The following is a 13395-nucleotide window of genomic DNA, read 5'->3' as shown; positions in this document are numbered from 1 at the left end:
TGTCCTCCATCTCATTTACGCATATGTATTCCGTGTTGCTCCTACTGACTTTCATTTCCTCTTTTCGCTAGTCCATACCTCCAACTCTCCAGGCTCTCCTCAACCTGCACTCTACTCTCGCTACAGATCACAATGTCATCAGCAAACATTATAGTCCACAAACAAGAAAGGGCTCAGAGCCGATCCCACCTCCACCTTGAACCCTACCACACACCTCACCACTGTCACACTGCCCTCATACATATCCTGCATCACTCTTACATACTGCTTCTCTGCAACACCTGACAGATAGAGCCCCCCCCGCCCTCGGTGGGACATGTAACATGCTGTCTGTATTTTGGGAATTCGTGTCTGAGGTTTGCTCTGTTAAAATCCCCAAGGAAAAGTTGCCGTGACCTTTAATTAAGAGTTACAATGGCCATGTATACTCTTCACAGAGGATTGGGGAATAGTTGCAATCACAGCGTTATAAGATGGTGACAGATGTACTCTTAGCTCACCTCCCCTCAGATCAGTGATGGTCGTTCCCCCTTCACATAGATGGCCTGTTTGACTCTCCATTCAAACTAGTGTTCCTCCCTATCAAGGATGTGCACATCCTCATCCTTGAAAGAGTGGCCACTGGCCAGTAGATAGGTGTAGACTGCGGAGTCGAGGCCTGATGAGGTAGCAATTCTTTGTTGTGCCATCCTCTTTGCCAGCATCTGTTTGGTTTCCCCGATGTACAAATGGGGGAAATATGTGAGTAGAGGCAATGCACTGTGAAATTAAGTTGTTCTAGCACACAATACTATCACTTTTGTACAGATGGGTGCACAGAGTCGGCAAAAATCCCTTTAGCAGCTTTAATGAAGCAATATAAATTATGCACATAAATGTCTCAATCACTTGATGTGCTAAAACCGGGATAAACTATGTGAGATTAGTCATAAGTTAAAGCTCACCAGCTGGGACAAATGTACAGCAAGCTGGATCTCAACACCAGTTGCAATCCTGTTCAGTGTCAATTTATTTGGATTGCAGGGTTACATTTTTTGAACAGTTTTCATGAGCTTTGTAATTTGTGCTTGTGGGAGAGCTGCCATTTGGAAACTGCTTATATCATTTGGGAAATGCTTATATATCATATTTGGTTGCATAGAATAATTTTTACCACATAAATCACAACCAACAAACTCTTAACACTTGATATATCAATTTACACATTAGAGAACATGTCTGTGAATGTTCTCATTCATCCAGGTCATGGTTATCCAAAGGAGTTGAATCAAGTGCAACTGGACTTGGTATATATCCGTGAAGACATTTCGCCTCTCATCCAAGAGGCTTCCTCAGTTCGTGCCTTTCTGACTAGACCAAGCTAGTCTGTCTGGCTGGTGATGAGACTCAGAATTTATCCTCTTGGAGTCGTTAGAGCTATAGATGTCCATTGCTCTTTGTGTCCCGATGTTTACCAACGCCCGTCGCTAACAGAGCCATAGATATGAGTGGCTCTTTTGTGTACCGATGTTTGGCCGCGCCCGTCGAAATTAGAGAACATTAGAGAAGATGTATTTTCACTATCCTCAGCCATCACATACAACAATTTGGCTTTATGTCAAGACAACAGGCTTTGCCACAGTTTGCTAGCCAATGTCCAGGAACGGTGTCCTGTGAATTTTACCAATTGCTTGTTTTTAGGACCATTAAGATTGTCGTGGTCTCTAATTGTCTGTTGGTACTGCTTTTTGTTTTTCTCTGGCCACATCTTTTACGTATTTATTTGATGCTGTGTACCCTGCTGAGATCAACACTTTTTCCATGTGCAGAGAAATTTGACTCACTTTGTTATAATGAATTAGCAGTCTAATTAAAATTGGCCAGTACATATATGCAACTAATGTGTCAGAATATCCCGAGCAGATTCCCAGTTTAAAGTACCTTTTACATTGCATGTTATTCAGACATGAATGTAAAAAAATAAATTGCTATATTACAGATTAGTCTGAATTTAAAATCTGTGTCCCTCTTATTCCTACTTCAGGAACAAGTATACAAAATGCAACACTGGCAGCAGTCAGGCCACCCTGCCCCTTCTAGCTCCAGCCACCCCCAGCGAGGCTACTACCCCCCACATGTTCTTGGGTTTGACCCACGGTGGATGATGATGCCTCCCTTTATGGATCCCCGCATGGCCCAGGGCCGAACTCCTGTTGACTACTACCCAAATACTGTCCACTCTTCAGGTGAACATTTGCTCAAAAGAGATGTTGGTGTGGAAGCGCAAAAGATGAAAATATCTTGAGCTTTACTATCCAGTGTGAACTCTGCCAGAAATGATATACTTTTTTGTCACATAGGAATGATAAAAACCATTATACATCAAGACCATCTCAATAGCCCTGGCTCTGATGAGGGTTGCCATCTTAACATGCACCAGGAGAGAAGAGCCCCTTCCACTGAGCCTTACCCCATGTGGAACCAAGATGGCTATCCATTGCGCAGTTTCACTCCACCTTACCAGAGACAGCATGAGAGCTCTGACAATGGCCACCCGGATGACCGGTCAGTTAATATAAACAAGAAATGTCGAAATAATTTAGCACAATTTAGTAGGTATTTTTTTCTAGATGGGTAGGTGTTGATTAGTTGCACTATTTGCTGTACCCTTCTTAATTCAGCTCTTTTGCATCTTTCTCCAGAAGTGATGTGACGTGCTCCCAACATGAGTCTTATGAGGAAAAAACTAATGAATGCTTGGACCATTCCCCAGAAGACCTCCCTCACCAGGGCTTCCACCAGAGTCAAGGTTCTGACAGAGACCACCAACATCGTGAACAAGGCTCACTCACTGTGTCTCAAAACCACCCTCACCAACATACTGACAGTGACTACCCCAAAGATGACTCAAGAGAGAAACACCTGAAAGATGTTCTTGAAACTCAGGACGAGGCCTTCGAAAGCTCTTCGGATAATTGGAGAAGAGATGGAGTCCAGAAGAAAGATGCAGGACCCATTAGTGTTCAAGGCCAGTGGTCTGAACCTGGTTCTAGTTCAGGTAGTAGTGTCAGTCAACCAATTGAAACTAGTGGCCGCACCCTGAGCCGCAGAACAGGACCCATCAAAAAGCCAGTGCTTAAGGCCCTCAAAGTGGAGGACAAGGAGAACGAGAAGCCCAAACCTGAGCCAGAGGAGAAGCCTGTACCTTACCGCTTGGAGAAAGAAGTCCTCACCAATGTCTATGACTTAAAGAAGGATAACCAACTTGTCAGCAACAGGCGTTCGGCCTCTCCTGCTGTTGAGAAGCAAGTTGAAGAGAAACATCAGCCACCAGCTCCTGTTAAACCAGAGAGACCTACCAGTACCCAGAATGAAGACTCCTCACAGGAGTGCAGCTGGGACAGTAGTAAAATTCAGTCATGCAGAGACACCCAGGAGAGTAGGGAGCCCCAGGTACCCCGGCGCAATAACTGGATATTCATTGATGAGGAGCAGGCCTTTGCTGGAGCCAGAGGAACTGGTAGAGGGCGCAGCCGGGGCTTCAGGGAGTTTAGCTCTAGAGGAGGAGGCCGAGGCGGTAGAGGTGGAGACAACCACCGTGGGGGTTATAACAGCAATGGAGCCCAAAGGCCAGGTAGAGGCCGAGGTCCATCCAGGGAATTTGTCAAGGTAGAGGATCTCCAGAGGGGAAAGCCAAGAAGGCGGAATGTTAGCGAGACCCTGAGTGAAGCCTCTGAATATGAGGAATTGCCCAAAAGACGTCGCCAGAAAGGCACTGAAAATGGGGAAAGTTATACAGAGCCTGTAGAGTTTCGTAAAGCTGACCGGGATTCCTGGAGGTCAAACAAGGTGTACACTGAGGATCAAGCAGCTAGTGACAACAGAGACAAGGCTAAGGTCAGCAAGGGCTTTGGAGGCCGCACTCTTCCTCCCAGACTGAATACCACTGGGAGCTATGCCCGAGGCTTTGGAGGCTCCAGGGATATCTCCACCTGGAGAGGCCGGGGAGCCCAATTCACCAGTGGTGGAGGTTCCATGCATGAAAATAGTTATGGCCCTGGAGCTGAGTCTACTTATTCTCGCAGACCTCCAGGAGAACGTGAAACCAACAAGTACACTCCCAAATTCACCAGCTCTTTTATGGAAAATGGCACAGAGGAACGTGAAGGAGAATACTATTTAGACAACGACAACCCTGACAGGCAGGCCCTTAGGAGGCGTCGTCCACCCCGTCAGGACAAACCACCCCGCTTCCGCCGTCTACGCCAAGAACGTGAACCTGGCTCAGGCCAATGGACTAGTGATGAATACATAAATGGTGGAGACTTTGCCAACCCCTGGCATGGTCGCTCCAAAGGCAGTGGGGAGGACAACTGGCCTAGCGGCCACTACTCTGGTGGACGTTCCAGCCAACATGGGCAGGCAGAGGACTGGGAGACAGGCTCAGACAATAGTGACTTTAATGACTGGAGGGAGAAGAGAAGTGGAAATGGAGGAGGGGCTCAGCAGGGACCAGGTGATGTTCCATCAGACTCAGGCCACAGTGAGCCAGGCTCTGGGGAAAAGAGGGAGCTTTCTAAGAGGAGCTTCTCTAGCCAGCGTCCTCTGGTGGAACGACAGAACAGAAAAGGAGAGCCAACATTACTGGAAGGCAGTAAGATGACACGAGCACCAGATAATTCCACTACATCAGCGTCCAACAGAAGTGACAGTTGGCAAAATGGAGGAGCTCCATGTAAGAGGTGAGTCCAGTGAGTGCCTTGCTGCAAATAGGTTCTTTTAAACTTTTCCCTTGTGTATTACTTCTGGGAAGCATCTCCAACACTTGCTTGGAGTTGCTGTGATGCTCAAGTGTTTCATTAAAAAGGCCTGCTATAGTTGCTTAGAAACCAGTTATTAGTCTATCTTTGGTTATCAGTTTGCAAATGTCGTAACAATATGAAAGGATACCTTTCTTTGAAATGGGGCATCAATTGGTCAGTGCCCATTCTACTACTTTATAGCAGATTCTGATTTCAACCCATGCAGATCAGGGTCCATCCATCGGTCTGTCCTGGGTGGGTTTTTGTGCATTTCACATGACATGAGCCTTTTTAATGCACTATTTTCTTAGAACTGATTTACATTTATACCACAAATACTTACCCAAACTGATCAATTTAAGTTGAATGGAAGATTTTTTGATTAGATTGCGTCCACATTTGGGTTTTAACTAAGGATGCATGGTATTGTATTTTTTGCTGATATCTGATAACTGATCTTTTCCATGGTCATTTTGGCAGATACTGATAATTTTTTTTGTTTCATGGCAGTCCCACCATGTGTCTTAGTTTCCACTAGTGGAGTTTACCTGTTATGTAACTGTGATGCTTGGTGCAGCTGCAGCTGTCTAAAAAAAAAGCGGCTTTATTACTTTATTACCTGCCCTGATTTATAACTTAACCACCACACTGTTTCTTAATGTCTGCATTCACTGAAGGAGATGAGTACAAATTACTTCAGCTTAAATGGAGAAATCATCTACTATTTATTTTGGCATAACAATTTCACACATTTGCTCTTAGATTTGTTCTACAGCGGGTCGATCCTTAAAGCTTCACTGTAAAATGAGGACCATCATAGTAATCGCCGCAAGTGAAGACTAATTGTTGAAAATATCAAAAGGAGGAAATCTGCTCCCTTCAGTCATCACTTAACATTTTTAAAATTGCTTATTAAGTTAGATATTCATATTCAAAACATGCTAGTAATTGTCACATTGAAATAGAAATAGCCTACATTGCAGACTTTTCTTTGCAGGCTGTAGTGACATCATATCAGTGCCACATATCGGGCCTAATTTTGTAATTCCCTAATTCCGATAACACATTTTAAGGCTTTATTGATAATGACAAGCTGACCAATATGTCATGCACCTGTAGTTTTAACTTTAGCATAACACCCACAAATAAGCAATTTTCCCCCTCCCCATCATGTCACCAGCAGGAGCCCAGATGATTCAGGCCCGGTCTACAATGTAGATCAGACTGAGGAAAGAGAGCCGAATGAGCCTACAGGAAAGAAGCTGGATATGGAGTTGAAGTCAGGCTCTGTCAAGTCAGACATGGCTGAACCACTGTCCCAGTATGACCTCACCAGCTACCCAAGTAAGTCGCACATTTAAAAGTTAATGAAATTAAAAAATATATTGATATATGTATGCATGTATAAATATGCAGTACGTTGATGTCAAAAATAAACTTGGGGCCAAGATTAGTCCGAGCTGCAATGTGGATTTGCAAATCTTAAAACCTCTGCAACAAAATTTTAGGATACGAATGTGAAGCCTGAAGGTTTTCAGTAGACTTATTTAGAAACTCTGGTGGCAAAGGCCAAAGAGAGAGAACAACTATCACATTCTAAGTGAAGTTCTATTGTATGGTGTGCCATAGCGTGAAACGATAGGACTCTGCAATCAGTTTGAAGCAGTCCCTCCATTTTAATTTTAAGATCGAAAACGACATTATATACACACATGTAGACACACTAACATAGACAGAAACAGCAACACTGCTCTGCTGCAAATTATAATGGGCTACACCATACCAGCACACAGTCTTGTTTATTTATTTATTTATCCATTTATTTATTTTTCGATCGGCCATCCCTGTGGGTGCTCAACCTTTACAGTAGACGCTCGAGCATCCACAGGATCGGCACCTATGTATGGTTTTATTTATAATTTATTTTTATTTTTTTTGTGAAACACTTTGTAACATTGTTTTAGAAAAGTGTTATATAAATACAACAGTCCAAAGATATGTAGGTCAGGTGAATCGGCCATACTAAATTGTCCCTAGGTGTGAATGTGTCAGCCCTGTGATGGCCTGATGGCCTGTCCAGGGTGTCTCCCCGCCTGCGACCAAATGACTGCAGGGATAGACTCCAGTATCACCACGACTCTGTGTAGGATAAGCGGTTTGGAAAATGGATGGAGGGATGGATTATTATATTATTAGTACTATGTCTAGCTGAAGCGTTTTTTTTTTTACACCATCTGCCTCTGTGTTGCATGTGATATCTGCTTCTATATAATATATATCAGCATCCAACTGGGATTCATAACATTATATGGTTTTATTTACACTTTTTGGTAGTGTAAAGTGTAATAATCCCTGATATTTTGACTTCAATGTGCAAGAAAGTTGAGGGAATAGATTCTTATCATTTATTCAGCTAACAAATTTGTGTATCCTGATATGACAATACCCGAATTACATCCTCATACAATGCCATTGAAAGACGATAAACAATGATATTGAATGATTGCCCAGCTCCGCCCACACTTTTTTACAAGACCCAGATTATTTCTCTACCTCTTGTCAACAATGTCCTTTCTGTATGGCAAATCCGGCACATTCATTATATTTGTTAGATATGATTTAAGCTAACCATAGCTACAATATAAATGATGTTACACTTTTGGACTTAATGATCTCATTATTTACTAAGAAATATAATTTGGTGCTGCCATTAAACTGTCACACTCAGCAGTGCAGCAAACAGCCCTGTGGCCTCCATGGTGACTGCAAGCTAGGCTTTTTTCCCTCTATCTTAAAGCCATTACATTTGGAAACATCCAGCCGAATCAGTTGTAAGGCTATACATGCTACTGGGGAAATAATCATTGAAATGAACGGGAAGCAAAATGCATTGTCATAATTTTGCTTCTAAAATGAAAGTTCCCTGTCATTTGTGACAAAAAGATTTTCACCCCATTTATGGCCTGCAGATATATTTATATGTAACCCCTACCATGTAGGTGGGGCCTGGGTTCTGCTTTAAATAAGTGGTGCTATTACCTGAAGTAATACACTGTTTAAATTGTTAGCAAGTGTTTCTTAATTCTTAACTTAGATTATAACTATTGGCGGTGCCTCCATTAACTGTGTGGAAGTAGTTTGAATATGACTTCCTTTTAAACCTTTAAATGTATTTATATTTTTAATACCACTATGAATTGTCTATTCTAAATGTCTGTGACACAACACATTTGCTTTAAATTCAAATATACCAAAAGATAGGTATTTATTAACCAGATGTTAATGTAAAATATTTGTAGTTTGGAATTATCAACAGTCAGTAATAATAATAATAATAATAGACAATGTCACAATATGTATAAACAAATGGCTCAAAGCCTGTTCCAATTCTATTCAATAATAATTAATATTTCCAATAAAACTCTGTTGTCAACTCAATCAATGTAAAGACAAATTGCACATATACCAATAAAACCAAATAAAACTGTGGGCCCACACTCACACACACACACACTCTCACACAATGTAACGCAGTCCAAGTGTAACGTTAGAGTGTGACATTACTGTTGCAGGCCTGACGTTGCTTGTGAGCGGTGAGGCCTTAAAACTGTAATTGGCCGCTTCGCTTGTTTCTGGACAAGCATAAACAAAATAGCACATGCTTAATTTCAGTACTCACGTATCCATGGAAACGGAGTGGGGAAGAGGGGGCCGAAGAGAGGCGCAGAGATGGGGGGGGGGGGGTCAAGCGCTCTGTTGCGAGCGCAGGAGAATGAGTGAGGGCGTGAAGAAACCACCGGACAGTCACAGGCACACCAGGGGAAGGAAACGGTCTCCGCAGTCGTCCAACGGAGAGCTTTCCTGGTCTTTGGTCTCTCACCTTAGACTATGTCCAAATCCTGAATCAACAGGATACACTGAGCTACCAAGTCCAAATACCATCTCGATTTGGTCTAGCATCAACTTGTCACTCAAACTAACGTTAGCAACCTAGCTAACGTCACTATGCTAAGCTAACCACTTGCCGCGATTAGCTATTAGAACATTCATATTACACTATAACGGGGAGTTACAGTTCACAAACATCACAAGAAACATATTTACCTCTTGTACATCTAGTTAGTACATACATCCCACGAATAATGCTCTGTTGATCCCGACGTTATGTACAAACAGCTCACAATACAGAATAGCAGCTTTCCTCAGCGGTGTCCTCAAGCGTTCTAATTCTTTACCTCATGCGACCTAACGTCGTAGTACTAAGTCCCGCCCCTCTATCTCAGCATACATTTTGGTTGGCTAAATATTACAGACGTACCAATGAAAGAAAAGAAAGGAATGAATGACATTTAACATCAGTTAGGCTGTAAGCCTAACAACCAAGCTAGCAACACGTACTGTATATTCTACACATCAAATAAACCAGGCTCATGAATGAACTCACGTTAGACCTTGTAAGTTGTACATATCATAACTTATAACCATTGTAAATAAACGTGTACATAACCGTGAAATGAACTGTAGCTTATTTATTGAATGTACTGTATTTATTCATTTAACTTATTCTGTTTTAACTTATTCATTAAATGCTCATAGCTCACTTTATCCACTGGGTTACATATATATTTACATTGACTTGATGTGTAATGATGTCATTTTGTAGTTGAGGGTGATGCAGGAGGTTCAGTGTCCAGTCCAGATGGGTACCAGGACACACTGTCAAAGAAACAGAGACGGCCGCAGGAAGAAGAGCGGAGGAGGAAGGAACAGGCAACAGGAGTAAGTTAAAAGTTCTTGCTCGGTTCAACTGCTCAAAAACCATGCTGAGGAAGACATGGGAAAAGGCTTTATGAAGGTTGAGGTTGTTGACTAGATGTCTTGTTGTTACTCGATTAGGTGCAAGTTAAGAACAGGACAATTGCCTCCAAGATACCACCACGGTTTGCCAAAAAACAGGGTGGTATGAGCATCGAACAACCAGAAGAGGCACTCTCCTCCAACAACTTGGGCACTGAGATCTGGGAGACAAACAGTTCAGGTAGGAACAGGGTATAGTCATGAAAAACCTGGAAATGTCAGTAAATTTCAAAGTTAAGTTTTTAGGCCCTGGAAAAGTTAAGGAGAATTTTAATTTTGTGTAAGTTTTGGAAAAGCCATGGGTATCTAACGAAAGCAGCATCAACTCGGATTGACCAGTTGAGTTTGATAACATCAACCATTGTGATAATAATGATAATAACATCTTTATATAGCACTTATCAAAACAAAGTTGTAAAGTGATTCACATAGAAAGAAAAGAACACAGAAAACATAAAAATATATAAAAACAGCAAAATTAAAAGTGGCAAAAAAACTAGAATCAGATGAAATCAGGGAAGGCAGTGTGATAAAAGTGCGTTTTAAGCAGGGATGCGAGAAGTCAGTCAAGAGTTGGAAGTGCTGAGAGAAAGTCTATAATGGCGTCATATTAAATGCTGTGCAACATTCATGATTTTTGTATTGATTTGAATGGCCAGCAAACAGTTTTTTATCACGTCGCCGAGTACAGCATGCCATGAGGTTCAAATCTAATAGTGTTGTGACAACGCACAAATAGTGTTTTCTGTAGTTCTGAAACACAGCGACACGGTGCTGTTTGTTGTGACAAGTTAGACACTTGTACCTCAGCCAATATTTTTGTTGTTTTTACTGTTTTTCTATAGGGTACATAAAACTTAGACTGGGGGGGGGGGGGCAAAAAATACATAGAACATTTTATACTATAACAGACAGCAAACTTTTAACACAACATCCCGTATGTCAAAGCAGCGTAGCCCCATATTCAGCTATGGACAGATCACACACGGAATGCGGAAGTTTATTCCTAATCCAGAAGACGATTTATTGTTGACTGAACCACAGCCATGCTATACTGGTAGCAATGGAACAAGGCACTTGAACACACACACACACACACACCTTGTGCAAACAGTAGTGATACTTAACCCACCATTACCGCTCACTAATATCCGTGATCCTTCATGCCGAGCTATGTGCATTGCATTTGTGCATTGAATATACATCCAGGAATACACTGAATGTTCAAAAATGAAATCAAATATTTAAAAAAAATCAACCATTTGAAGACTGTTACTACTACCAATCACCTTTCTGCTCTTCATCCTCTTCATAGCTGCCCTCACTTTCTCCTTGTTAATGCACTTTGTTAATCCACCATAATTCCTGATTCACTATCCCCACATCATCCAGCCTTCTTGCTCTCTCATTTTCTTCATTCATCAGCCCCTCAAAGTACTCCTTCCACCTTCTCAACACACTCTCCTCACTTGTAAGCACATTTCCATCTCTATCCTTGATCGCCCTAACCTGCTGGAGATCCTTCCCAGCTCGGTCCCTCTATCTAGCCAATCGGTACGAGTCATTTTCTCCTTCCTTAGTGTCTAACCTCTCATACAACTCACCATACACCTTTTCCTTTGCCTTTGCCACCTCTCTGTTCGCTTTACGCTGCATCTCCTTGTACTCCTGTCTACTTTCTTCACCTCTCTAACTATCCCACTTCTTCTTTGCCAACCTCTTGCTCTGTATACTTTGCTGTACTTTTTCATTTCCCCACCAAGTCTCCTTGTCTTCCTTCCTCTGTGCTGATGACACACCAAGTGCCTTCCTAGCTGTCTCCCTCACTATTTCTGCAGTGCTTGCCCAGCCATCCGGCAACTCTTCACTGCCACCCAGTGTCTGTCTTAACTCCTCCCTGAACTCCACACCATATAACACCCGATAAAGTTTCAATCCTTTGTTTAATTAACTGCCTTGCTCTCCATCTACACCAGCTGTCATAGGTGTTGTAAACCCCGATTGCGCTCCACTTAGGTGTTGTAAACTTACATTATCCACAACTTTCAGCAGTGAGGCAAGTTTTAAAAAGTCAGCAACATGCCAACATGCTACTAAAACATTTCCGGTGTGGAACTTCTCAAACCAGCCACTTTTAATGTCTGCAATGCCGATGTTTGATGAGGCAATAACTAAGAACTTTCAACGTGATTTAATATGATAAGGCACTTGAAAAGAACATAATTTGAAGGAATACAACAAGTTCATATGTTACTTTTTCGAGTGGCCTTTTTTCTTGGTCTTTTCTTTTGTGCTTTTTTATGTTTGTAAGAGCTATTTATTTTTTCAGTTGACTTTATTTTGTTAAAAAACAATTGAAAACTACAAATGAATAGCTGGGATGTTATTTTTTATTTATGCATAGATATTAACTTGTCAACCATATCTTACCTAAATTGGAGTGGTTTACTAACTTTGATATACTCAGTGTGCACTGTGCAGCTGTACTATGTAGGAAACTAACGATCATATCAGGAATCACTATAGACAGATAATCAATATCAAAGACAAATTATTGCATTATCTGTTTATCCATTATAATTATTTGTATTAACATCAATCCTTTTCCTTGTCTTTGCAGCTCTCTCGGTTCAGTCTTCGGGAGGAGACTCATGGGCTAAAAAGGTGTCATACACTGGGAGTGAGCCCAACTCTGAGGTACAGCAAACTCATGCTTTGGAAAATTAATTTAAAGTGTCAACCTTTGCAGTCCAGAGATAAATGCCTTTTCACATATTTTGAGAGTTTGTCAACTTGATTCCCATTTTTCTGATTTGATATAACTTAGATCATGTTAATAATGTAATTTGTGATAAATTAGACAATTTTAGTTATGATTTACTTTTTTCTTTCAGGACTCTGATGCTGGCCCTGAGCAAAACAAGGAACAACACAAGCCAGGGCCCATTGGTAATGAGCGCTCTCTAAAGCACCGCAAGGGCTCTGAGGGTGTGGATCGCCTGGAAGGTGGCCCTATCACACCAGTGAATGGTGTTGACCTCCATGTGGACACTGTGCTGCCCGTGCCACCCATTGAGTTTGGTGTTAGTGCTAAGGACTCTGATTTTAGCCTGCCACCAGGCTCTACCCCAGTGCCTGTGACCAACCCTGTCAACAAGCTTCAGGATCCCCTCACCACCAACGTGAGCCTGATTAGGACTCCAGTTGTGGCGTATTTGTAATTCTTACAGATAGGGTATAGTTATTAGGTGTTCAAACAGGGAAAATGATGAATAAATTGTATAGTTGTGTGCAAATTTTGAAGTAATTTATCGGATTTAAGAGAAACAGTTGGTGCCAAGTACAGCATATGTAAAGCAAAATTTCTGAGTGACTGGTCTCTAACTTTCTTTTCCCTAGCCGGCTCTCAATCAGAGCATTCCCATGTTACGCTCCAACCATCTGCAGCCTGGCATCAACCTCAACCCCATCTCCTTTCCTAGTGCTGATCTCACTCTTAAGGTGCTGAAATCTTACTCTGTCGTATCAGAACTGTCCCAGTTTAATAACATTTGTTTTGATAATTATATTAAAGTGGCAATCTTGAAGGTTCCAGTTACATTCTTTTTAGCATGCACTTCCCAGGAGTCAATTGCTACAACATCAAAATAAAGTGTTTGATCTATTCTCTGTGGCGGACCAACCACCGCTGCATAATGTAAAACATATCACTGCCTGTGCGATGCTTAGAATGTTTGGCAGGAACAGACACGTTTGT

The 13395-nt window shown here is 41.9% G+C and overlaps 1 protein-coding gene across 7 annotated transcripts in view; it reads left to right on the top strand.

The window, feature by feature from the left end:
• The window catches only part of prrc2b (proline-rich coiled-coil 2B), a 76278-nt gene that overhangs the window by 39574 nt on the left and 23309 nt on the right, over nucleotides 1-13395 (top strand). For 5 of the 7 annotated variants that reach the window (XR_008811093.1, XM_056290614.1, XM_056290618.1 and 2 more), the window contains exons 14-22: nucleotides 2024-2225; nucleotides 2340-2544; nucleotides 2682-4721; nucleotides 5962-6125; nucleotides 9445-9560; nucleotides 9678-9819; nucleotides 12259-12335; nucleotides 12533-12820; nucleotides 13038-13139. Coding sequence is in view for 6 of the 7 variants with exons in the window: in XM_056290614.1 (XP_056146589.1) it covers nucleotides 2024-2225; nucleotides 2340-2544; nucleotides 2682-4721; nucleotides 5962-6125; nucleotides 9445-9560; nucleotides 9678-9819; nucleotides 12259-12335; nucleotides 12533-12820; nucleotides 13038-13139 (3336 nt within the window). In the remaining variant the exon portion in view is untranslated. The remainder of the gene's footprint in view (nucleotides 1-2023; nucleotides 2226-2339; nucleotides 2545-2681; nucleotides 4722-5961; nucleotides 6126-9444; nucleotides 9561-9677; nucleotides 9820-12258; nucleotides 12336-12532; nucleotides 12821-13037; nucleotides 13140-13395) is intronic. The other 2 variants (XM_056290616.1, XM_056290615.1) reach the window with 2 other exon arrangements.

This window comes from Lampris incognitus, chromosome 12, assembly GCF_029633865.1.
Source record: "Lampris incognitus isolate fLamInc1 chromosome 12, fLamInc1.hap2, whole genome shotgun sequence".
NCBI lineage: Eukaryota > Metazoa > Chordata > Actinopteri > Lampriformes > Lampridae > Lampris > Lampris incognitus.
This window is presented reverse-complemented; position numbering and strand designations above follow the sequence as displayed.